This window comes from Myotis daubentonii, chromosome X, assembly GCF_963259705.1.
Source record: "Myotis daubentonii chromosome X, mMyoDau2.1, whole genome shotgun sequence".
NCBI lineage: Eukaryota > Metazoa > Chordata > Mammalia > Chiroptera > Vespertilionidae > Myotis > Myotis daubentonii.
In genome coordinates this window covers 13,603,290-13,630,675 of record NC_081861.1, presented here as the reverse complement: position 1 = coordinate 13,630,675, position 27,386 = coordinate 13,603,290, and the positions used below count along the sequence as shown (strand labels likewise).

Genomic DNA, 27,386 nt, shown 5'->3' with positions numbered 1-27,386 from the left:
AGACAAACAGAAATCTCATTAGCTGTTTATGCCTTTTATAATTATCTTAAAGAATATTAATCAAATTTAAACTGGTTTTTGTATTAAAAATTTCAGTTGATATCTTAAAAATTAATCCTCTTTTTTTTTAAATCAGACCAAGAAGTAATATATTTTGAATTCCTAATCATTTAAAAGAAAACACATTTTATTTTTTCAAAAACAAGTTATACATTAGATATTTAATTAATTTTTCCCGATTCAATTTGCACCTTAAACTTTCAGAGCTTTAAATCTTAGGTAGCAAATTAAATACTTAGCATTTTTCAAATCAATACTTTTGCATTTAAGGATACATTTCAAATAAAATATAAGGCATTTTCAATTAATAGATTAACTTCTATCTTCTACACTTCATACTAGGCATACCCAGATCAACATTTCAGTATTGTAAATCTCAATACTTTTAGATGATTTGAACTTAAAAGTTTTAAGTTTCCAGCCAATAAGCCTGGCATAGCTGCTAAATTTCAAAATGGTCACAATTTTCCTGCTGGGGAAGTCAAGAAGCAAAACCATAGCTATTCACATGTAAACTTGACTATCAACTTCCTGGTGGTACTTGCCTCAGGGCGGGAAATTTCAAAAGAGCTACTTTAAATGGCCTTGGGAAACCAGCCTGTATTTCTTTTTCAGGTTCATCTTCGCCATTTTTAAGGCCAAAACAGTCTCGGGTTTTTATTCTGTACACAGCAAAAAGTCAAGTTCAGCTCAAAACTATGCGCACTCGTTTTTAAACTGGCCTTTTCCCTTTACATGTGCACAGAAATCCTGGATACATTTATAAATTTGTAAAAGCTTTTCAATTACAAGAAGGATTTTAATTTTAGAATACTTGGGGAGGGGGTGACCTGTTTCCACAGACCCTCACTCAGGCGGCCGCCTGACCGCCACACAAAGGATGGGGGAGAGCAGTCCCCCTCTCTCCACACTTTCACCAGACATTCATTCAGAGTTTAAACAATCCATTCAATTCCTAACAACTTCCCCATTCCTGAGGGAGCTCTAAAGCCTCCCCCAATCTCCTTGAAATGGTTAATCACAATACCCAAAGGAGCAGTCTGAGTCCACCATAACGTCCATCCAGCAAGTCCACAAAATAAAACGGAAACACAAACAACTAAAGGGCCCAAGAAAGTACAGCCTTCCAACTCCATGGAAGCAAAAACCGAAAGCTAGATGATGGCTGCGCGCCAACCAGCGGGAACGACCCGCCTTTTCTCAGATTGAGGGGTTCCTACAGACCTTCCGACTCTGTGGAAGCAAAATTTCCCCTCTTCAGATGGAGGATCGAGGTGTCCCCCGACTCCTCCACCCATCTCAGATTGAGAGGGTTTCTACAGACCTTCTGACTCCGCGGAAGCAAAGCTATACCCCTCCAGATGGAGGATCGAGGTGTCCCCTGACTCCTCCCGCCCTTGATCCCCTAGATCATGCGGGCGATTATGATTACAGATTTCAGAAGTGAGCTCACAACACAGGACAGATACAAAACACAACGACACAAACAAGACCTACCGCGGTCAGTCAGGCCCTCCGGACTGGGGGTCCCTTGATGGTGTTGGGGATCCCAGCGAGCCCCCAAAATGTTATGCCCAGATTTCAAGATCCCCAAGGAAACCACACCAGGGAACTAGCCAGTCCGATGCAAAAGCAGAGGGTCTCTTATACAAGCTCGCTTGGTCCCCCCCTTGCCTCCATTACTGGGTGCAAGAGAGAGCCCCGAATCCCAAGAGAACAAAGAATTTATAGGGCTTGGGGTCGGGGGTTGGGGCAGGGTGCAGCTAGGGTCTGGTTACACAAAGACAGGGGGGGTGGCCAGCATACTTTTGGCCTTGGGCTAGATTCCCCCGCTTTCCCATTGGCCGAGATAAGGGCAGGCTGAGTAACTGATACACCCTGCGGCTTTTTCTTGGAAGAGGGGTTAAGGACACAGCCATCAGTCCTGCTCTGTCCTTTCAACTAGTTCTGGGTAAATTTGCATGATAAGAAATGTGGCAATGCTTCTGATACTATGGTAATTTCTTTTAATGGTAGGAGCAGAAATTGGGCATGTAGGAACAGAGCCTGATAGTGCTACAGAAAAATAAAAGTCTGATTGTTGGGGTGGTATGTTCAATGCCAGAGTTTCTCCATTATTGATTTACTAGAGGCCCGGTGCACAAAATTAGTGCGCAGGTGCAGTCCTTAGGCCTGGCCAGCAATCGAAGTGCAAGCGTCCAGTGTGGAAGGGCAGATCCAAGCTGACCTCTGGGCCCTGGGCAGCACCTGGGGCCCCAGGCCCCCCCATGCACCCTTCTCCGCCTGAGTCCCCATGCGTAGATGATGTGAGCACAGCCAGATGCCGCAGGCCGAGGCACAGTGTGGGCCTCTGGGCCTCCCATAGGCACTGCACGGAAGCCAGGCAGGCAGCACGCTCTCTCCTGGCTGGCCTAACAGACCAGCTCCTGCGTGAACCCATGGGGAGCCAGACTGGCCCCTGCGGTCCCGGAGCCTGCGGCCTGGCTCACCTAAAAAAGGCGGACTCCTTGCGGGCACCGGGCATCTGAGCGTGGGGGTGGGGGTAGAGTTGGGGGGGGGGCATCCCCAGCACGTGAGCCCTGGTGTCCCAGGGAAGGGTATCAGGTGGAGTGAGAGCAAGCTTGGCAGATACCCCGCATTCTCAGCACACCTCTGTCCCCGTTACCCCCACCCCCAGGTAGCTGGAGAGAGGTCGCAGCCCTCTGCCAGGGTGCCACTGGAGATTGGTTGCTGCCCCCTGGTGGTCAGTGCACATCATAGCAAGTGGTTGAACTCCCAGTCTCCCGGTCGAACTCCTGGTCGAATGACTGCCCAAGGGTACTATTTGCATATTAGGCTTTTATTATATAGGATTGTTTGCTCATTTTTTACTCAAAGGTAATATAAATATTGGATGAGTTTTTTTAAAAAAACTGCTAATACCAACTTATTATTGAATTATGATGTTAATTTACTAGATTGAAACCAGCATTTTAAATGGAATAGAAGAGAAATTACTAAGAGCATAATACATAATATGGATAAATACAGTTTCTTGAAATGTTTCTGTGAGCTATCTGTGTATATATATGTCTGGGTCATGGTGTAAAGTGCTCTCTCTTAATCATATTCTAGAAATTTTGAAAAGCAGTTTTAGCTAATGGTAGAATGTGTAGAATAAAATGTACTTTGAGTTAATTTAAGCATTAATAAAGTCACTTAAATCAATCTTTACAGCTATAGACATACATGGAATTTCTTGAATTTTGTTTAGGAACAGGGCTTGAATTTATGACTGAACTCATGGGACAGAGACTCACATAAAGGAATTGTAGGGCTAGAAGAAATAGAACCTGAGACCCGGCTGCCAAGCTCTCAGAAGCTACTGATGAGAGAAGCCCAATGAGGTGACTTGTCTGCAGAACCCTTTTGGTGTGTGGTTCCAAACACATGCCATGGAGTCCAGCAGCCTGTGTCTGAATCTGGCTCAGTCACTTACCTACTTGGTGACGTTGAAGGTCACATAATACTTATGTGCTTTAGTGTTCTCGTCTATAATGGAGATAATAACAGTCTCAACCCCATAGGGTTTTTGTGAGGATTAAATGTAAAGTGCTTACAACAGTACCTGGCATGCAGTAAGTGTCCAGTAAATGTCAGCTGTTCTGTTATTAGCTCACCATTTCCCCAGAGGGTACAAAGAATAAAAGATAATTACCCCAACACACTTTTAAAAAAATATTTTTGAAAGTGATTTTTAGAGAGAGAAACATCAATGTGAGAGTGAAACATTGATCAGCTGCCTCCTGCACGCAACCAACCAGCGATCAAGCCTGCAACCTGGGCATGTGCCTTGACCAGCAACCTTTCAATGCACGGGATGATGCTCAACCAACTGAGCCACATCGGCCAGGGCCCCAACATACTTTTTTCCAAGAATATTAATAAAGTAATTATGATCATACGTAAGGTACTTCAAGCTCTTTAAAAGAAAGATACTATATAGCTAAAGATAAGCATTTTTATTAATAAACTAGAGGCCCAGTGCACAAAATTCGTGCACTTGGGGGTTCCTCAGCCCAGCCTGTGCCCTCTCACAGTCTGGGAGCTCTCAGGGATGTCCGACTGACGGCTTACACCCATGCCCCGTGGGACATCCTTAGCGCTGCTGCGGAGGCAGGAGAGGCTCCCACCACTACCACTGCGCTTGCCAGCCATGAGCCCGGCTTCTGGCCAAGCAGTGCTCCCCCTGTGGGAGCACACTGACCACCAGGGGGCAGCTTCTGCATTGAGGGTCTTCCTCCTGGTGGTCAGTGTGCATCATAGCAACCAGTCGTTCTGCTGTTTGGTCGATTTGCATATTAGCCTTTTATTATATGGGATCATTGGCTGTACCTTGATAAAGGATTGGTTGAAAGTCTTAAATTTCAGAGTATTAAATCCAGAAAACATTTTAACTACAAATGTGAAACATGGGCAGCAGTAATCCTATATAATAAAAGGCTAATATGCAAATTGACCGAATAGTGGAAAGACTGGTTGCTATGATGCACACTGACCACCAGGGGGCAGACTCAACACAGAAGTTGTCCCCTAGTGGTCAGTGTGCTCCCACAAGGGGATCACCGCTCAGCCAGAAGCCCTGAGCCAGGCTCACGGCTGGTGAGCGCAGCAGTGGTGGCAGCAGCCTCTCCCACCTCCACAGTAGTGCTAAGGATGTCTGACTGATAGCTCAGGCCCGCTCCCTAGGGAGTAGGCCTAAGCCAGAAGAGGGACATTCCCGAGGGTAGAAAAAATAAGCACATAAAGATGGCTTGCATTCTGCCCCTGACCGGACCTCAGATTCCTGGACTGTGAGAGGGTGCAGGCCGGGCTGAGGGACCCCCCCCCCAAGTGCACGAATTTCGTGCACTGGGCTTCTAGTATGTTTTAAACAGAATCCTTCAGAAAGTTTTTCATTTTTTTCAATGTCCACTTTGATCCTACACAGGCCTACTGCTTTTAGGGTAACACGGCTCATTGAGTTTGTGTTTCTGCACTTCCCACTTTTCTGTGCCATTTTAGATTAAGCTCTTAGCATCACACTATTTCCTACTTGTTGTTATTCTATGAGCAGTCATATACTAGATAGTTGCAAAGTATTTTGGTGTGTGTGTGTGTGTTTAAATTTGACCTTAGTATGAGCAGTAGAATTGGCACATGGCACAGGAGAGAAGACTCTTCTCTGGCTCTAATTTCTAGAGAGAAGCAACTGGATTGCAAGGTTTATTCTGTGGAGACTAGCAGCCTTCCATGACTGGTGGCATAGTGCTTTTTGAGTGTATGCAGAGGTTGATAGCAGATTTTCGAAACAGCAACATTTTGAGATTAAGGCCCGTCTGCATTTGCAGGTGGTAATTACTGCTGCCTTTGGTTTTCACAGTCTTTGCTGTTTATTTCTTTTGGCCTAGCGTTGGTGAACCACATCAAACCCTGTCGTATGGCTTACGTACTGTACCATTTCTATCTTGTGTCTTCTCATGATCTACCCCACTTGTGCTTGCTTGTAAAAATAATCACATAAAAATTTCTAAAGTGTGTTATGGGGAGTGCATCTTTTTTGATCATTTGAATGAGAGATAAGTGATCCCACAAATAGAGAATAAAGAACACAGGGTACTTTTCCCTGTGACCTCACTTTTTAGTTCAGAAATGGAAAAATTTTTATAAATTGCTTTGAGATTTCAAATCAGACTGAAATGTAGTGGGTTCTTACTTTCTAGGCCAATTACAGAATTAATAGATAAATAAATAGTTTAATTTTCAGGTGGGAATTGAAAAAGTAACATTGCATACACACAGAGAGAGAGCTGATTTTTAGCCTAGATGTAGCCTTGGGAGTGAAGTTTGTCTTAGTTCTCTATTTTCTTTATAGCCAGGACATTTTTTTTCTTGAATAAACAGTAATCTTGGCTAATTGAGGGTCTAATCATACTACAAAATCTCTTCCCTTCCTGCCTCCTCCAAGACTTGGCCTTCTTCTTTTCATCTCTCTTTCCTCACAGCCTTTGGACATGCTTGGTTTTTCTCCCCACTCCCCCACCTCCTGGAACAGTGGTCCCAGCTGCGCCGCCCCCTACATTGCCATCCAAGTTCAGAAGCAGGACATTTACTGCCTGCCTACAAGTCCTCAGCAGCCACTCACTTCGGAACGCATTGTCTCACTTTTTGCCCTCCCACTCTTTTGAAAGGTAAAAGCCAATGTGCTTCTCTTGCACTCTGCATTCCTGTTTGTAGTAAGTGCTTGGCTTCTGAGTATTTATTCCTCCCTAGCCAGCTCATTAGTGCATTTTTTTAAAAAGGTTTCTGTTTTATCCAGCATTTTTAGATGTTTTCAGCAGAAGTCTCAGGGTATCTAGACCATCATGCTTCTAGACACCTCTCCCTGTGGCTTCTGACACCTGAGTCTCCTGGCCTGCCTACATCTCTAGCTTCTTTTCTTTTTTTATTTATTTTTTTCTTTATTGATTAAGGTATTACATATGTGTCCTTATCCCCTGTTGTCCCCCAACCCCCACTCATGCCCTCACCCCCCTGGCATCTGTGTCCATTTGTTAGGCCTATATGCTAGCATATAAATCCTTTGGTTGATCTCTCCCCCTTACCCCCACCCTCCCCTACCTTCCCTCTGAGGTTTGACAGTCTGATCAATGCTTCTCTGTCTCTGGATCTGTTTTTGTTCACCAGTTTATGTTGTTCATTATATTCCATAAATGAGTGAGATCATGTGATGTTTTTCTTTCTCTGACTGGCTTATTTCGCTTAGCACAATGCTCTCCAGTTCCATCCATGCTGTTGCAAATGGTAAGAATTCCTTCCTTTTTTCCACAGTGTAGTATTCCATTGTGTAGATGTACCACAGTTTTTTAAATTCCTTTGCTTCCTTCTGCTGTCCGTGGGTTCTCTATAAAAGTCCATTCTTCCCCTCCTTCTTGTCCTTTATACCCCTTTGGCAATCTTTCTCATTTTCCTGTCTTTCAGCTTTGCCTTTCTGAGCATGACTTTCCAATTCATAACTTTACATTTCCCTTTAACTGCTATATAACTTCAGCTAAATGTTTGATTAAATTATCCTCTCATCTTTCCCCCAAACCTACTCCCCTGGTCCCAGTTTCTTGGATGCTATCTCCTCCTTTCCCCACTTCCTCTTGCTCCTCATCCTCCAAAATCAAGGTCTTTGGAAGATCTCCCTTTTCCTTAACAATATCTGGGGAATTCTTCCTCCCCAGACTTAGTTCAGATTTTCCTCTTTCATCTCCTAAGCTGTTGGAATAGTGCTTTAATTCGTTTTCCGATCTCAGTTCTATCTCTTCTCTAATCCACCCCACACATGCCTTCTGTCAGACTAATCTCTCCAGGATGCAGCTCTAATGGTCTCATTCCCTTGCCCCTGAAACATCAGTGGTTCCTGCCTCACTGTCAGTGTAAATGCAAACCTCTGTCTCCTTCACAGTGTGGCCCCACCTCTGAACAGTCTCCATTTTTTCTACCCCTCCTATACTCTGGTGAAGCGAATGAAGTGTTTGCTGATGGCCACATATAGTGTCTGAGTCTGGCTCCCATTTATGCCTTTTTGTCATCATCATTGTTATCATGTCCAAAGTTACCTTATCCTTCCAGGGTAGCACATATGCCATAAATATCACTCCAGGCACATCTGTGTAAGAAGTAAACTTGGCCTTCTCTAGAGCCTGTAGGGCTTTATCTATACTGCTCAGGGCATTTACCACTTTCCTCCTTACATGATCAATAGTTATTCCATCTTCATCGCTCTCCTTTGAAGAATTTCTTATGCCTTAAAGACAGTGGCTGTGTCTCACTCGTCATTTTCTCCAGTGATAACTTATTTATAGTAAGTCCTTAGTGTTTGTTGAATGAATATACTAATGTCAGTAGAGTGAATGAATGGGAACCAGCAGCAACCAATGTATCAATAAGAATATTCTGCTGTCTATAAAGGGCATTTATTCAATAAGCATTTACTTTAAATTTTTTAAAATAGTTAATGTATGCCTATGATGGAAAATTCAGGAAGTATAAATAGGTATTGTTATAGAATGAATGTTTGTGTTCACTCCCCCAAAATCATATGTTGGTCCCCTAATCCCCAGGTTCAGTGATTCCTAGAACTCATAGGACTCAACATGTAGTCATATTCACAAGTGTGATTTATTGTAGCAAGGGAAAAGTTACAAGGGGTGAAGTCTGAGGGGAACCAGGCCTGAGCTTCCAGAGTCCTCTCCCAGTGGAATCTCACAGGATACACTTAATTACCTGAGCAATGAGTTGTGACAATACTCAGTACCTAGGGTTTTCATTGGGGGCTGTTCACGTAGGCACCCTCTGCCTAGGGCATACCAAAAATTCAGACTCTCAGAAAGAAAGCAGGGGTTCAGCATAAAATACAGTTCAGGTACAATAAACCACTCTTAGCAGTTAAGGAATGGTGAGAACTCTCCCAAAACCCAGGTTTGCAGATGCCAGCCAAGGGTCAACCAGCAAGCAGGACTTAAGGAGAGCAATCTCAGACCTGCTAGGTTAACTCTTGCCTGAACACTTTCTTTTATAGCTTCTGAGTTTTACATCCAAGTTAGGAAGGTCTTCCTCACTCAGAGTTATCAAAGAATTCCTCTAATACTTTCATTTTATTTAAAATATAAATGTTTGATCAACTTGGAATTTACTTGGGGTTACTGCGTGAGGTATGGATCCAACTCTTTTGTACCCTGTTGTCATATCATTTATTGACTAATTCACTGATTTAAAATACCACCTTTGTCACATAATAAATTCCTCTGCATATTTAGGTAGGCCTGGGGAGCTGATACTCCATGTCCCCAAGGAACACAGTTTTCCTAGGTGACATGGGCAGACAGATGTGTACAACATAGATTCATACACACAGGGTGTCAGGGGAACAAAAAGTACGGTTGGTGTTGAGGAAGGCTTCCTGGAGGAGGCAAATTCTGAAAGATGAGTAGGAGGATAAGCCAGGAAAAAAAAATGAACATAGCAAACTGCAGAAACAGTATGTGTAAATGCAAAGAGGCCAGACACAGGCTAGACCTGCATATAGGTTGGTGTCTGGGGTTGGTGTGCATGTAGGTGTAGCAAAAAGAGATGGTGCTGGAATGGAAGGCTGGGTCAAAACTTGCAGAACCTAAAATGCCACACCAAGAAATTTTGATTTTTATCTGAAGGTGTAGGGAGCCATTACCATGTTTTAAGCAGAAAAGTGACATGATTTGATTTCTATTTCAAAAACATTACATGGGATGCAGCATGCAGAGTGGATAGAAAGGGGCAGAATATTTTTGAAGATGGTTGTTAGTCACCTAAGTGTGTGATGATTAGGACTTGAAATGGGGCAATGGAAAGGGACAGAAGAGAATAGAGTTGAGAAAGATCTAGAAGGTACAATCAGTAGAATTTGTTGATTGAAGTCATTTGAAAGCACTGAAGGGAATGGGATTATAGGGAAGATTCCAACCTTGATAACCAGGTTGATGGTGGGGCCAGTGGTTGAGATGCGGAATATGGAAGGAGAGTACCAAAAGAGGAAGAGGTGGCGAGTTCCATTTTGGATATGCTGTCACATATCCATCTAGGAGACAACTAATTATAGATATGGATATGTAGGAGGCAGGTATCTACAAAGATGTGGAGCTCTGGCTTGGGGAGAGCCCCATTTGGCAGGCCTGGATGAGATCATTGGCATTTTCATAAATGTGGCCAGAATTATCTGGAGAGAAAATTAGAGTGAAAAGAGAGAGGTACATTGGCAAACCCTGAGAAATGTCAGCCTTAAATGATTATGATTGTGATAGGTGGTAAGGAATGCTATTTTTCCAAAATGGTTTCAAATGACATTTCAAATGTACTTTTGTGGCCCTTTCCTGAATAAATGAATATCTATATATATGTATGAAGGTAGTAGTGACCCAGGAATATTAAACCATTTTCCCCAGGGAAAGTGGTAGAAATAGGACGAGGATAATTATTTATGCAAACAAAGTATAAATGGTAATTTATGTGTTAGTTGAGTTTGACCTATGAGACTTTTGTTCGTTTTGGGGGTATAATTACTTTTTATGCACTTATATGAATTAACTTATTGAGTCAAGTCATGTGAAATAGGCTGAAATCACTAGCATGAAGATGTTACTTGGAAATATAATCTTTATTAAGTTTTAGTACCTCCTATGATTCTTCCTTAAAATTTTTGGTATTTCCCTTCAACTTTAATGAAAGCTTTTTTTCCTTATATAAAGAGAGTCTTATTTTTCAAGTATAATGTAAAAGATGAAAATGAGGTAATTTTTACCTTGCTACACCCTTACATGGTAGATTGAAGCTTTCTATAAAGACAGATGTCTTCAATTTCAGAAATCAAATTAGAAAAAAATTCTCATTTAAATTCCTGTTCAAAGATTGCAAAATTCAATCAGGAGAGAAGTAGTTAGTGAGTGGTCCCCTGAATTTTTAAGGCCAGATATTCAGAGTTGCTGTTTATTTGCTGCATAAAAAGGGTCTGCTCTGGAGCTCTGCGGCTCGGACTCTGTCAGCATGGCGGTCTTCGCAGGCCCAATCCAGCTGCTCCTGTCCCTGAACCTGCAAGAGGACGCCAAGTTTCACAAGGAGATGGCTCAGGCCCGCCCGAGTGCAACTAAGAAACAGAAGCAACTTACTCCTGGAGTAATTTATGTGGGCCACCTACCTCCGGCACTTTACGAAACCCGGATCCAAGCATATTTCTCCCAGTTTGGCACTGTTAAGAAATTCAGGCTTTCCAGAAGTAAAAGGACTGGAAATAGCAGAGGCTATGCCTTCATGGATTTGAATCTGAAGATATTGCCAAGATAGTTGCTGACTGTCAAACATCCAGTTCTGAGACACCACATCACAAGTGTTTGGGGGAAGAGGCTGTCTGGGAGGGGGCTTCATGAGCCCTAGGAATCCTAATTTAGTGACAGACAGCCCCTCCCTCCTCAATGAAGGGCACTCATGAATTGCTTATCATATGTAGATTCTACTCAATAAAACTAAATCAAATCTAGATGTGCTTTAAGCAAGTTGGTACATCTTTATTTAAAATAATGGCTCATTAAGTGAAAGCCAAAATCTGTTGTTATTTCAGACCCCCCCCACACACACACACACAAGACACAACGGTGATAAATGTAGCTAAATTAAAATGACAAGTTACATTCTCTTTGTCAGAGCTGTTTTTATTCCTGGGTTGAAATTGGAGATTTATCTCAACTTTGTCCTTTAACATTTTTCAAATGTTACATTGTGCTATTTTTAATACTGGAAAAAATGCACATGATTGTCGTGGTTTTGTTTTGTTTTAAGTCTCCATGCATGGTATCTTTTGACTAGAAGGAATCTGAATTGGTTAAATGCCCAAATACTAATATAGAACTAAATAAAGGAAGACCCATTCACTTGAAGCTAGGGGTAAGCACTTGAGACTATACGTTTTCTGATGTCAGTTTCCTGATTTAGATATTGTGCTCTAGTTATGTAAGATGTTCATTTTGGGGAGGTTGCATGAAGGGTGCCTAGGACTTCCCTGTACATTTCTTTTCAAATTCTTGTAAATTTATAATTATTTCAAATAACTATTTTAAAAAACATATTTTTATTGATTTCAGAGAGGAAGGGAGAAGGAAGAGGAGGTAGAAACATTACTGATGAGAGAGAATCATTGCTTGGCTGCCTCCTGCATGCCCCACCCTAGGGATCGAGCCTGTAATACAAGCAATGTGCCCTGACTGGGAATCGAACCATGACCTACTTGTTTATAGGTTGATGCTCAAACACTGAGCCATGCCAGCTGGGCTCAAATAACTTTTTTTAGAAAAGTAAAGCACCCCCCCCCCCGTAATACCTTGTATTCCATGTGATCCTTCAGGGTCAGGGCGATCACCCCCTAGAGATTTTGGTTTAGAGGGGATGAGGTGGGGCACAAGCATTGACTGGCACCTTAGGAAACTGCTCCCACCCGTGATCCTGAGGCAGAGCCCAGGTGAGGGACCAGGCCCTAGAACAGTGATGGTGAACCTATGACACGTGTGTCAGCGGTAACACGCGAACTCATTTTTTTGGTTGATTTTTCTTTATTAAATGGCATTTAAATATATAAAATAAATATCAAAAATATAAATCTTTGTTTTACTATGGTTGCAAATATCAAAAAATTTCTATATGTAACACGGCACCAGAGTTACGTTAGGGTTTTTCAAAATGCTGACACGCTGAGCTCAAAAGGTTCGCCATCACTGCCCTAGAAGAAAGCCACGAGGCCTTCCTGAAGCACCAACTGGAAGCTGACATTCGGCAAAACACTTCTCTGCTCTGAGGTTTTGCTAAAGCTGGGACTGAACCATTTCTGAGTTGTCAATAGGCCATGAAATGAAACTGGTATTGGTTGGGTTCATGGAGTGGACTTCATTACCAGTCTTCTAGAACTGGTTCTGTCCATGGGACTTTGATTTCCCAAAGAAAGGCTCCAAACTCACCCAAGGTTAGTTAGGGATAATATCGATCTGCTAATAAAGCACTAAAAGACTCAAAGCCTTACAAATGTATTATCTGTAAGAGGAAGAAAAAGACACAGTTAAAAACCTTGACATGTAATCCATTCTTTTAGGTTTTAACAGTTTTCAGACAGGAACTTTAATTAGACTTATAACAAGTTACCACTTGTAGGGAATTTTGGGATTTGTTATTCTTGCTTTAATGGCCAGTAGTTTTTATTTCTTTTTAAATAATTCACATTTTTGTTACTCTATTTGAGAGCTTGTGTTTTTATTTTATTTTTTTTTAATTAAATCTTTATTGTTCAGATTATTACATTTGTTCCTTTTTTTTCCCCCCATAACTCCCCTCCTCCCAGTTCCCGCCCCACCCTCCGCCCTCACTCCCCACCCACTGTCCTCATCCATAGGTGCACGATTTTTGTCCAGTCTCTTCCCACATCTCCCACACCCCTTTCCCCCCCAAGAATAGTCAGTCCATTCCCTTTCTATGTCCTTGATTCTATTATAATCAACAGTTCATTCTGTTCATCAGATTATTTATTCACTTGATTCTTAGATTCACTTGTTGATAGATGCATATTTGTTGTTCATAATTTGTATCTTTACCTTTTTCTTCCTCTTCCTCTTCTTAAAGGATACCTTTCAGCATTTCATATAATCCTGGTTTGGTGGTGATGAACTCCTTTAGCTTTTCCTTATCTGTGAAGCTCTTTATCTGACCTTCAATTCTGAATGATAGCTTTGCTGGATAAAGTAATCTTGGTTGTAGGTTCTTGGTATTCATCACTTTGAATATTTCTTGCCATTCCCTTCTGGCCTGCAAAGTTTCTGTTGAGAAATCAGCTGACAGTCGTATGGGTATTCCCTTGTAGGTAACTCGGTTTCTTTCTCTTGCTGCTTTTAAGATTCTCTCTTTGTCTTTTGCTCTTGGCATTTTAATGATGATGTGTCTTGGTGTGGTCCTCTTTGGATTCCTTTTGTTTGGGGTTCTCCGAGCTTCTTGGACCTGTAAGTCCATTTCTTTCACCAGGTGGGGGAAGTTTTCTGTCATTATTTCTTCAAATAGGTTTTCAATATCTTGCTCTCTCTCATCTTCTGGCACCCCTATAATTCTGATGTTGGTACGCTTGAAGCTGTCCCAGAGGCTCCTTACACTATCCTCGCATTTTTGGATTCTTTTTTCATTTTGCTTTTCCGGTTGGATGTTTTTTGCTTCCTCGCATTTCAAATCATTGACTTGATTCTTGCGCTCCTCTGGTCTGCTGTCGGGTGTCTGTATAATATTCGTTATTTCAGTCTGTGTGTGCTTAATTTCTAGTTGGTTCCCCAATATAAGATCGAGGGTCTTATTAGTTTTCGTGTAGATCTCATTAAGTTTATCGGCAGCTTCTAAACAGTTCTTGAGAGACCTTAAAAGTGTGGTTCTGAACTCTATTTCTTCCATTGACAATTTTGTCCCGTTTCTTTGTCTCCGCATTTTGTTATGCTTCCTTGGTGCACCCCCTAGTGGTCTTTGTTCGCAGTCTTATAGATAAATCTTGATTGTTGTAGCTAATTCCAGGGAGGGTTTGACCTCCAGGCCAAGTGGCTATGAGGATCAGCTGTGTCAGCAGTGAGAGAACTTCTGTCCTCTAGGGAGGTGCTAATCTAGCCTTTGCTTGAGGCTATCCGGCAAATGCCTTTGCCTGAGGCTATCCAGCAAATGCCTCTGTGCAGGGCTTGGGCGGGGCGGGTCGCACAGGATCAACAGGGTGGGCCGGAGAGAGCAGTTATGGCGGCTCTCAGTCCTGTCCCAAGGGGCTCTGCCTCTCTGAGTCCCAGCACCCGCTGCAAAGCTCGGAGAGAAAGCTGCACTCGCTCTGACCGAAGCCAGGCAGTCCCGCTTCTCCCGTTTGAGTCTGGGTCCCTAAAGACTCGCCCGGATCTGGTGCTCAGAGTCTGCGACTCCCTCCCGATTGAAAACAACAACCGCGCCCTCCGCCGCCAGCCCGCTCCGCGCACTCCGCACCTCAGAATTTGACTTCAGCACTGCGCCTCCTCTGAGTGTCCGTATGCGTTTCTCTTTCCTCCTAGTTGTAGGACTTCCACTCAGCCAGCGTTCCTGTGGTTCTGGGTGATGTCCCTTCCGCTTTTTGGTTTCACTTTTGAAGTAGTTGTTCAAAGCAGCAAACTCCGGCGTTAACCTATGCCGCCATCTTGGTTCTCGCGAGCTTGTGTTTTTAAATTCTTGCTTTATTCTCTTATCTGAATCTTTAAGAGAGAAAATGTAAAAATTAAAATATCTGGGAAGTAAGTTCTGGTATGTTCAACTTTTTAAAATTGTGCTCCTTTTAGATTGCTTGAGTGGAGCCAAGTAATTTATGAACAACTTAGTTTTGAAAGAAAAATACAATGTGAACAAGTAATGCTTTTTAAAAATATGTTTTTCTTGTATTTGTAAGTTAATTTATTTGGATGGTTAGAATATTGGTTTAAGCACTTGGACTTTTCCACCAGAAGCTCCACTTCAATATTAGATGTGTTGCTGTGTATTTCATGACAAGAAATATATGGAATTTTCCTGAAATATTTGAGGTCTAAGTCTGGCTCTTAGCATCAGAATTGGCTTAGGAGCTGTTTCCATCATAGAGTTCTCATAGTCATGTTTCAGGGGTAAAGGATGCCAGTTCTTTGACTCATCCTATCTATCTGGATGTCACTCAGAATGGGAAGTGTCATTCTAGAACAATTTCATGAGAAAGGCTACCTGATATGTTGCTAACATGAGGACATTGTAGCATTCTCATATTAATGACGATTTTTAAAATATCACTTGTATTCAGAGTTCTATTAAATCAAACATATTAAAGAAAATGTGGAGATAATTTTTGTTTGGAATCTATAGCCTTTATCTTCTAATAGTAACAGTCTGGTAAACTTATTACACTTACCAGTGATTTTGATGTAAGATAAAAGAGCATATTTGAAGAAAAAAGGGAATTGTTTTATTATTAGTGATTGAGAAATAGAAATTTACATTGAAAATGCTGCTGACAGGTCAAAATGGATTGCATTAATACGCATGATGATTTTTCTAGAGAGAAAGCTTTATCTTCCCTTTGAGTTAGCAGTTTTATTCTTTGTTTTTAAAAGTCCATTGTATTCACTTGAGCTTTATGGGAAGATGCAAATAACTAAAAACAAACAAACAAAAAAAACTAACAAAACCATGTTGAGATCAGGAACTTATTTCAAGAAAGCATATCCTAGGTTTTCTTCTGAAGTGAGTGACAGTATAGCCATATGTCTCCAACCATCTACCATCCACAGTATGTCAACAGCAATATTGAGTATTTACCTGTGCCACGTCCTGATCAGTGTAGTATCTGGTGCTCAGTTGTCACAAAGTAAATGCTTATATACGTTCTATAGATTCTGTTTTTGATAAAGAAGTTCACTATACATTTTAGTGCTCTTTTCACCAAAAGTCCCTCTTTCTTGTTTTTCATTTGTTTTTCCCAGTGGTACTGAATAATTAAGTATTGCTGTGGATTCAATGTTAAGGTAATGCCTCAAAGAATTGCTTAGCTAGATCAGCGCCATTACTAATGTGTTTCTGACATGCTATCTATCACAGAATACTTAGCACTTAGGCCTAGCACTGCCCAAGTTGAGACCTGCTGAGGGTGCCATGTGCTTTGGAAATTTCAAGAAGACAGTCTGGAGAGAATGTTCTTAACTAGTTTTCATTTCAAACCTTATGCCACTTAAATACAGAAAATTGTTGCTGCTAAGTGATGCTTTTCCAGAAATTCTCTGTAATGTATGGGAGGGATTGTTTGCATTCAAAGTTGTAGGCTGATAACACAAAATGGGTGGGAAGGAAGATACCTGGAGGAAAAGTGCCCAGACTCGGTTCCCTTAGAGAACATAGTTGTTCAGGGGCTGTATAAGGCTTCACATTTTCATTTGGTCAATAAATATGTATTCTGCCTACTATGGATACAGGATGTGAATACAAGTGTCTACCTTCATGGAACCCATGGTCTAGGGGAGGGAACAGTAGAGGTCCAAAAATAAAGAAATAAACAAGTAAAGATAATATGTCAAATCATCATAAGGGATAGGGGGAAACAACAGGGGTGCAGTTGTAGAGGTAGCATGTTTGTTTTCTACAGGGTGTCAGAGAGTCTCATTGATTAAGGTTACATTTGAACAGAGATGTGAAAAAAGTAGGGGAACCCATGAAGATAAAGGATTTCAGGCAGCTGGAGCGGCAGGCGCAAAGGCCCAGAGGTTGGTAAATGCCTGATGCTTTACAGGGGCAACACTGGAGGCCAATGTGGCTAGAGTGGAGTGAGCAAGGGGGAATGCAAAGACATGTCAGGGGATGTCGCCAGGTGGTGGACAGCCACATAGGCCATTGGAAGGGCTCCCACTTTAACTCCAAGCAAGACTTAAAGCCAACTCTTACTCTGACTTTAGAAGTAAAGATTAAAGCAAGGGATAAGTTAGGAGGTTATTATAATGATCCATGTGGACAATGGTGGAGGTTGAAACCAGGGTGGTTAACAATGAGTTGATGAGGCTAACAAGGTTTTGGGCTCAATCAACTAGAAGGATGGAGCTGTCATCTGCTGAAATGGGGAGGCTGTGGGAGGAACAGGATATGTTAACCCAAAGTCTTCCAGAAGCCTTTTAGGCAGTCTGGAGTTGTAGAGTGGGCACCTGGATAGCTAAGTCTGGGAATCAGAGTAGTGGCTGGAGAGTGATAGATATTTAGGAATTACTTAGGGTGTGGATGGTATTCGAAGCCATGAAACTCATCAATATGGACTCCTCAAGAGAGCATAAGTAGAGAAGAAATGAGCGATCTGAATCCTGGTATTTCACAGACATCAGGGCTTTGATTCTAAATTCACAGAGAACAGTTCATTAAGAAGTTTCGTAATGTCCTGCCTTTTAAAAATTAGATAAACATGTCATTGTTCCCCTTTGAGCTGGTTGCACTTTTTAATAATCATTCCTGAATTTCCTTTCACTCTTTCAGTGGCTTTTTATCTGATTTATTTCTAATACTATTTAAAATTAGTAGGCATTTTTTTTTGGTCTGAAAATCTGATTTTTGTGGAACATCACTTAAAAATAATAATTAAAAGAGATGCCCATGGCCATAAAAATTGAGGTCTCAAAAGTGATTACTGAAAATAAAAGGTAGTATAAGTTTAGTCTGATTTTTTTCACTGTTTTTATTTGTTGGAAGTTTCAGGTTTGGCTGTGATATTATGCTAAGCAAATCTGGTGAAAAATCAAAGGATGTAGTATCAGTAGATTATTTGTTTCTTCACACTGAAGTTTAAATTCTTTTTGTTTGCCTTTTCTAGCCAATATTTGCATTTGTAAATGAAGAAAAGTTTAACGTGGATGGATGGATGGTTTATAATCCAGTTGAAGAATACAGAAGGCAGGTAAGCCAATAGGTACTGTAGCATGTAGTGAATCCGAATCATGCATGGTGACAATATGTCACCAGGCATGCTCTTTGAGGATCAATAACATCCTTGCCAAATATGTTTTTAATGGCAGTGGTATATTATAGCGTATTCTGTTTATTCCATGGCCATATTGAAGCTGCATTGAAGGCTGGCTGGATAAGTTCTGTTCCCTTCCCTTACATGAAGAATATCAGTTATATATTGTTCATGAAATGAAGCAAATACTTGGAGTCTAAATTAGTCAAACCTCTATATTTTCCTATTTAGGAGTTGATGTCGCTATATATTTGTATATTTGGGAGCCTAAGTATTAATGACAGAGTTCAATTATATATATTGTGGTTTATAGATTCAAATTAATCAGAACTGTTTTCCTATAATAATCTCTTTTCCCAGAAAGCTTTGATGAATGTATATTAGAATTTTCCTTTACTGCTTTCTTATGTAAACATAACCTACATGCATATTTATTTGCTGTAATAAAGGCAAGAGGCTTGGAATAATGTTGGCTGTTCAGGGACAAAGGTCTCTTGTGGCATGTTTGTGAAGAAGATCCTGTGCATGTTATGTAACAAGAGCCACAAATTGACCTCTGGTATAACCAAATCTATAGGACAGCTAGGAGTTTTGTGATGGAAATTTTCATAATTATCATTCTAAAAGCTCTTAAAATAATGGGGAAATTTTGCTGAATTACCTTTGAGAATCAATTCAAGCCCAGTTGTGTTATATGCAAAGGCAGTGAAGGTAAAGTAAAATGCAGAACCCTAGACTTGAGAAGAACCGTCTAGCCACCACCTCCACTACTAAGGACCTGGGTTGATTTCCACTTAGTCTTGATCAGTGGTGTGTAGTCATAAGCAGATCCAATGCTCAAGAATGGTGGTGTAGGAGTTTATCTCTAGAACACATGTATGAGGAAGTATGTGCTCTTGCTTCTAGAAATCAGCTTTAGACTATTGTTTTCAAAGTCTGTGTATACCTCTCATTTTAATGACCTTTGTTCTGGGGCGGTTATTCAGGCAGAAGAACCATTCAAACATTTTGCATGGTTTGGAGATCTCTGTAGCGTTATGTATTAAAATATTTGTGTCTTATTTTAAGAGTGTTATTGACAATATTAAGACATTTTAAGGTCAAAGCTTCTAGATCGAAACAAAACAGTTCCTGTTTTTAAGATTGCATGCATACTCGTATATGAACTGTTGAAGGTATTTTGTTCTAGACTGCCATTTCATTCCATCTTTTTTTCTTATAACTTTCTGATGGGACTTATAACTTTCTAATTGGACTCAGCATCAGACTCATCTGTTTGGTCCGTGGTCAATAGGACCAGACTTAAAGAAAAGGTACAATGTCTGTCCCCAAACCAAGCACCCACATAGCTTACTTTTGTGTGTGTATTTGTGTATTTGTGAGTATGGGGAGAGAATATTCCACCACCTCTGGCTCTTGTCCACACTAGATAAAATTTTATGGGTAGATGATAGGGTGGGATGTGTCTTCCATATCTCCCTGTGCAGACTGTTTAGACTGCAAATTACTCTATTTCTCACACAACCTATATGGCGATCACCAATCTCAAACAACTTGATTGAAAAAACTCTTAGGAGGTGGCGAAATGAGCCTCCCCAAGAGGGGTTTTCATTTACTTCCCCTCTGCAACTTTCTTCATATACTTACCTCTTTCTACTTTGGAGCAGGCTGAAACATTTACTCTGTTTTGAGTAGGGAGAGGGAGTTGCCTGATCTCTTTTCTATCCTCAATTAGACACAGAGTAAGAGTACATGATATAGTTTTTCTAGGTTGGGGGGGGGATACATGGGTGGGGAATGACCTTGCATTTATCTTTATTGTACTAGTAGTAAAGAATAGTTTGACATGAAATAAAGGAAGATCTCAAATTCAAGAGAATCTTTATTTACCAATGACAGTTTAGAACTATGGAAACCACCAGTGTTTGTCTTGTGTTCTTATGTTGTCTGGATTATTGATTTGGCTCCCTTATTATAAATCAGTAGACCATCACTACACTGTGGTCAAAGATGCATTTGCAAATTCTGCTAGAATGAAGAAAGGAGACCCAAGGCTAATGCAGAGATGAAGTCATGCAGTACTTACTTGGACTTCCTTTTTTCCTACAGGGCTTGCCCAATCACCACTGGAGAATAACTTTTATTAATAAGTGCTATGAACTGTGTGACACTTACCCCCCTCTCTTGGTGGTTCCATTTCGTGCCACAGATGAAGATCTCAAGAGAGTTGCAACTTTCAGATCCCGAAATCGAATTCCAGTGAGTATGCAATTAATGATGTTGTTTTTTCAGAGTGCCTTTTATTCCATAAGAACAATAGTTAAGTAATTCAGAGAAACACTCTAGGATTTCAATCCAACAAGTAATTGTCAAGTGCCTTTTGAGTGCAGAACGGGCTAATTGGGAAAATAAGAAAGACAACACCTACCTTCCAAGAGCTCACAATAAAGGATGGGGAATGAACACTAGTAATTCTTATTCAAATGAGGGTACAAATACTGCTATCATATGTAAACCAAGGGCTAGATGGATGGAAAAACGGTAGGACAGGGTCTTTGTGGTTTTCATCTTAGTAGCATAATACCTGATATATGAAAGGTATTGATAAATGTCAGCTGAGTCATGCTGGAAACAAGGTACTATCTTATGTTATAGAGCATGTAAGTATAGGCTTTTATGTATACTCAGCTTTATTAGGACGTGCTTATCCTCATCATAGTTGCAAGTTGCCTTAATACCATTTTCAAACTGGAGCCAAGTACAGATTACCCCAAACTATATACTTATGGTATCATGGGACCTAGTTCCCAAAGTTTCCTTTGCTTTTTAAATATAAATTTTAATTCTTTATTGTTTAAAGTATTACATATAGTATTACATATGTCTACTTTTTTCCTCATTGACCACTCCCACCCCTCAGCACATGCCCCCACCCCTGCTTCTTAAATATGTATGTACAAGTCTTACTGTATTCTGTGTACATAAATTTTATTGACTAAAAATTTAGAGAATGTTTTCCCCTCTGTTAATTTTCAGGGCATGTCATAATAAGTACATTGTTTTGGTTTAAAAATGAGGGTTGAAGAAATTAAGATTTAATGTCACCTTGCCTTTAAATCCCAAGTCTAGATATTTTTATCCTTAAAAGGACATTTGTGTGAAATGTTTGTATACTGTCAACATAATTGCAACTTTTAAAATTCACTTGGTTCTCTAATTATGAGTGTCTGTTCATATCTTCATGATATATATTGTACTTGAAAGTATGTTTTTAGCTTATTTTGTTAGAACACGGTGCTAAGGAAGCTAGTTACAAGTTCACTACTCTTGTTCTCTATTTGGACATATTTTTCTGTGCCATAGCCACAAACTCCACATTTACCCTCGCAATCTGTCTTGCTAATATGTGCCTTGTCCACAGGAGAACTGGATTAAGGTAGCATGCATCGCTTTTATTCACTCCTTTATTCAGTTAATGTTTATTGAGCATCTACTATAACAAAGGTGTGTGTGTGTGTGTGTGTGTGTGTGTGTGTGTGTGTGTGCATGTTTCATGGGATTTGGAGCAGGAAAGGATATGAACTAACTGTGCCCAGTTCCTTATGCTCAGGCTACCATCTTAATCCAGTAGTTTCCACTATTCTATGTGAATGAGAGCCCACTGTAGAGCAAATAGAATGCTTAACTTTTTGCTTATTGAACCATTTTATGGGTCCTTCTTACTTTGTGATGGCCACCAATTGGCATTTATTTTTCCTAACAAAACTGAGGCTAAGCTGTCCATTATCCCTATATCTTTATAGATTACCAGGCTTAATAATATCTAATCGTAGGTAATGTACTCTTTCTGATGTACTTTCTAACCCCTGACTCTTGACTGTAACACAGAAAACATATTTGCTTTCAATGAGAAGTCATTAATACTTGATATTTAGTTTTTAAGCCCTTATTAAAATATAAAAAGAATAGATGAGAAAGCAGTTTTGTTGTTTTAAGTGAAATTAGAAAAAAACATAAAATATCACTGATTAATAAAATAATCCACATGTGTTAATGTTCCCATTAATGGATACATACTCCTTTGTCCTCAAACATGTTTATCTTAATGTTATGAAAGTCTTTAACATAAGTAATACATATTTTATTTTAGACATTTTAGAAAATACTGATAAGCAAAAAGGAGTCTTACGCCTTATAAGAATCACAGATAACATTTTGGTATGTGTCCTTCCAGCCTTCCTTCTATGTATGCATATTTTTATTAGAAAAAAATAAAATAATTCTGTAATCTTTGTCTTAATCTCTTTTTTCCACCTAACATTATCCTGGAAATAAGTTTCCACACTGATAAATATCTACTCATAAGCTAGTATGTAGATATAACACAATGCATTTAATCGGTTTTCTATTATGAGTCATCAAGGTTCTTAATTATTAATCTTTTGCTATTATAAACAGTGCCATGATAAACATCTTTTGGTGGCTAAATCTTTGAGTATATCCTTAATTATTTATGGCTATTAGATAGTTTAAGAAGAATAATCCAATATGGTACCATATACTTTAAAAGTACTCATAGTAGTTGATATTGTAAAATTAGCATTATTTGTACCAGGATATAGCAACCATCCTTTTTAAAGTTAGTTGAGATCCCAAAAGAAAAAGAAAGTGAGAGGTGAAACAATTCATCAGAGTAGCATTTCTTAACATAGCTTGGTGATTCTAATCTTAAATCTCCCAAGCAGGGAGAAGGGTGAAAGAGAGGAGGGCATTGGTGGTACAGAACAGTTTCTTGCATTTGACCTCATTTAAATTTAAAACTTGAAGAGGGTCATTTTCAAATAATAAATCTCTTGTGTCTGTAGTGATTTGCTGTTTAAAAGTGATCTCAAATCAAATCAACACATTACACAATATTATATGTCAATTATATTTCTATTAACCTGAAAATTCAATTCAACTATAAATAAATACATAAAAGTGATCTCATGTCTTTTATCTCTCTTGAAGAAAAGGCTATAGGAAGTAGGTGAAGTAGGTCTCCTCTCTACATTGTAGATTTCAAAATGGAGGTTGAGTAAAGGCCAGTGCTTTTTCCCAGGGCTTCACAGTTCTGAGCCTTTGTACTCTAAGGGACCACAGTGATGTTTTTAACTGGTCTCTGGCATGGCACAAAATCAATGAATGAGTATGCATGTTATCATATAATCATTCTCACCAGCCCATTGTCATTATTATGCACATCAGTTTTTATGAATATCAATGCTTGTCATTTGCTTTCCTGGAGTGAGTGACTTCAAAAGATAACAGTGTATTTGGCCTTGTATTAAGTGAGCTCAAATTGTTGTTTCTTTAGTTCTTGTGTCTGCTTTTCATAGTTTTCCATATCTGACTTTACTGGCTGCTGGCCTGCCTCTAGATGCTAACTCAAGCCAGCCAGCCCCCTGAACTGCACTGAGTACTTTACCTGCAGTCATTCTTTCTTCATCCTCCCAGCAGCACCATGGGATAAGATTACTCCCCATTTGATGAATGAGGAAAGGGAAGCAGCAGAGGCTGTGAGCTCTGTATGCAGGTTAGAGCCACCCCCAGCGCCCATGCTGTTACCCAACACTCTCACCTCCTGGCTCCCTTTGTGTTTTTTTAAACAGCTTTGTTGAGGCATACACCAAACAATTTATCCATTAAAAGTGGACAGTTTTATAGCTTTTGGTGTATTACATTATTAGCTCCCTTTTGCAGTTACTTTTGGTTCTATGCTATGACCTAGGAAACCAGGTATCAAATGTGCTTGGTGTGTGTATAAAATTAGAGGAGACTGAGTGTGAGTGAAGGCTGGAAGAGCTCTCCTAGGAGCTGGATATCCATGCTTCATTGTAGAGACCCCAGAAGCTCTTTTGGCTGTCCTGACACCTTTTTTGCTTCCCTTGGGTTATCTCCACTCCTCATATTATTCTAGAATTGAGACTGTTAGGAAAATGGCCTACCGAAACCGGTTTGGCTCAGTGGATAGAGCGTCGGCCTGCGGACTGAAAGGTCCCAGGTTCGATTCCGGTCAAGGGCATGTACCTGGGTTGCGGGCACATCCCCAGTAGGAGATGTGCAGGAGGCAGCTGATCGATGTTCCTCTCTCATCGATGTTTCTAACTCTCTATCTCTCTCCCTTCCTCTCTGTAAAAAATCAATAAAATATATTTTAAAAAAAGAAAAAAAGAAAATGGCCTGCAGATGTGAGTTGTTATTATGGAAACATGTTATATCAGAGGGGATTTCCTTTGCCTCTCACTTTTTGCTAAAGTTGTTTCTTTGTGATGATAAATTCAGTGCAAGCTACAGAACTGAAATAATATCAGAAGTTTTCTACTTCCTTTATGTGATTTAACATTTTTTAGTCAAGCATGTAACTTCTATTAGCTGTGGTGCTAATTAAGAAAGGACTAGTGCCGTAACCAGTTTGGCTCAGTGGCTAGAGCGTCGGCCTGGGGACTTAAAGGTCCCAGGTTCAATTCCGGTCAAGGGCATGTACCTTGGTTGCAGGCACATCCCTAGTGGGGGGTGTGCAGGAGGCAGCTGATCGATGTTTCTCTCTCATCGATGTTTCTGGCTCTCTGTCCCTCTCCCTTCCTCTCTGTAAAAAATCAATAAAATTTAAAAAAAAAATAAGAAAGGACTAGTAAGGTAATTGGTTATTGGTTATTCTAATTGTCTCTTAATAGAGACATTGTTAAATGTGTGTTTCTGGGCACACACAGTGAAATCATAGGTGAATAAATATTCCATTTCATCAAAAGCAGATTCACTTAATCATGATTGTTAGTGCTTTATTTTTATAGTTTTAATTGTTTTGATATTTGTTTTAATAGCTCAAAATTTCTGTACTAACTATAGGTGCTGTCATGGATTCATCCAGAAAACAAGACAGTCATTGTGCGTTGCAGTCAGCCTCTCGTCGGTATGAGTGGTAAACGAAATAAAGATGATGAAAAATATCTTGACGTCATCAGGGAGACTAACAGACAAATTTCTAAACTCACGATTTATGATGCAAGACCCAGTGTCAATGCAGTGGCCAATAAGGTGAGTACATTTAATGACATGATAGAAACATCTTATATACAGTGTATGGTGTTTCACATGAATGTTTTTGCCATATCACGACAACATGTGGGATTAAATTAATAGTTAAACTTAGTTTAAATAAGAAAACTAGTTCACTGAGCTAGAAAGTTTTAATCACAAAATGTATCTTAAAAGTTGAATATATTACAATCAAATGAAAACATTCTTTAGGTATATTAGGCAAATCTGGAACTGTAATGAACTTGGGTTTTGATCAGAATCTTAGGCAAAAGTTAGAATATCTTTGGAGCTGTTTAGGCTGTTGATGGTTATTCCCAATATCTATGCTGCTGAGGCATCTGTGAGGAGTTGTGGGAAGCTGTAATTGTAAAATCCTAAATTTGTAGCTTTATCAAAACAGTCTCTTCATTATATTCATCAGTGTATATTCTCATTTATGTAAAATAATTCAAGAAATGAGTAGATATATGTATGTGAAGTTTATAATCTCACACAATGTTATTATTTTCAAAGAAATCTGTCTCAATTGTCTTCATAGCATTCTTAAGCAGAAAATTCCGAGTGCCCCTGAAGTTGACTGGGATTGTCACTGTCAACATCAGTGACTACATAGTGTTGCCTTCCGGAGCTCTCAGGAGGCTGGTGCAAGGTGTAAGGCTGTTTGCCCTGACACTAAATGGCCCCAGATTATGCTATGCTTTTTACATTTGATTTTTCTTTTCTGTTTTGTTGTTTTTCTTCTCCCATTACTGCGAGCCATCACAAGTGCTCATAGTGGGCTTGCCCTGCTTTGCTCATCCCCATTCCATCTTTGAGATTTCTTGTTTCTCATCAGCTGTAGGCCTCAATTTCATCATCTTGAATAATTTGCTTATCCTAAGGTCATCTATCTGACATCTTCAATTATTCAGAGCACAAAACAAGAACCTGAAAGCAAAACAAGTCCCTGAGCAGCTCAGACAGTTGCAGCAGCTTCCTTAGTGGGCCTTTGGCATCTGTCTGCACACGCATCTGTGAGAAGGCATGTGCGTTGGGCTCCACTTACATGGTTGTGCATCTTATACACTGACTCCCGGGGGACCTCTCTGCCCCTTGCATGCTCTTGGACCAGCTGTTCGTTACTACAGGTGGTATTTGTTTGGGGAATTAATATAATCTTGAAATTATATGTAAACTAATCAGGAAGTGTAATCATTAAGTAAATTAGGAATTATAAAAGTAAAGTATTTCAGAAATAAAGTCTAAATACAAATGTCTTCTTATATTATCCTTAACTTTATATATTTCTTTTCCTGGAATTCAGACTTGAATAAATGTAGAAAATGCAATATATACATTTAGCCTGAAACAGATATAGCATTAAAATGAGGTATTTAGAAATAATATTTTAAAATATTAAAATGTATAAAACGCATACATATAAAGCTCATTGTTATAGCAGTAGAATTATTGAATGCCTTTTTAACACTCAGGAAATATGCCTGTGCTTCTAGTCCCCTTAGGAATGAAAGGAAGGAAAATCTTAAGGAAAAATACCTAGGCTTTAAAGATCTCTGCATCATTCTTTAAAAAACAAGCTGAGGTCCCCCTCCTCTCTTGGCTGTGTCTCTCACCTAGTCATCTATATCCATAGCAACAGGCCCTTGGGCCTGTATGTCGGCATACTAGGCAGTCTGGGTTGTTGTTTTTTTGTGTTGAAAAAAAGAACACTGAAAAGAATATTTCAAAACTAACCAGAGATGGAGAATTTGCACTTTTAAGAACTTAATCTGTGCCTGACTAATTGATTTTACCCTTCTGACTTCTGTTCTATTTGGACCTAATCATTCCTCTCTTGTGGATATTTAGATATTCACAACCCCAGATGTAACAAGCAACATCACACCATTTTAAATTAAACAAGCAAACAAACAAAACCCAGGGGTGAATAAGATCAAGCATCAAGCTGCTTTAATTTTTCGGCAACACACTGTGAATTATAGTGGAACTGTATTAATGTCTGTTTTTGCCAGAAAATTTGGCAGAGTAAGAAGTATATATATATTTTTTATGCGTGTGGGGGCTCGGCAAAGAACAAACAAACATTAATGTCAAAATAAAATATACTTTCTTACCTAGAGTCTGTGGAGACCGAGGCATCAAGCTTATACATAGGTCTCCAGGTTTGAAGTTC

General features: G+C 39.9%; 1 protein-coding gene across 5 annotated transcripts in view; it reads left to right on the top strand.

The window, feature by feature from the left end:
* Positions 1–27,386, top strand: part of MTM1 (myotubularin 1) — a 110,341-nt gene that overhangs the window by 58,842 nt on the left and 24,113 nt on the right. For all 5 annotated transcript variants that reach the window (XM_059679009.1, XM_059679008.1, XM_059679007.1 and 2 more), the window contains 3 exons: positions 17,987–18,070; positions 20,243–20,392; positions 25,022–25,210. In XM_059679009.1, coding sequence (XP_059534992.1) covers positions 17,987–18,070; positions 20,243–20,392; positions 25,022–25,210 — 423 coding nt within the window. The remainder of the gene's footprint in view (positions 1–17,986; positions 18,071–20,242; positions 20,393–25,021; positions 25,211–27,386) is intronic.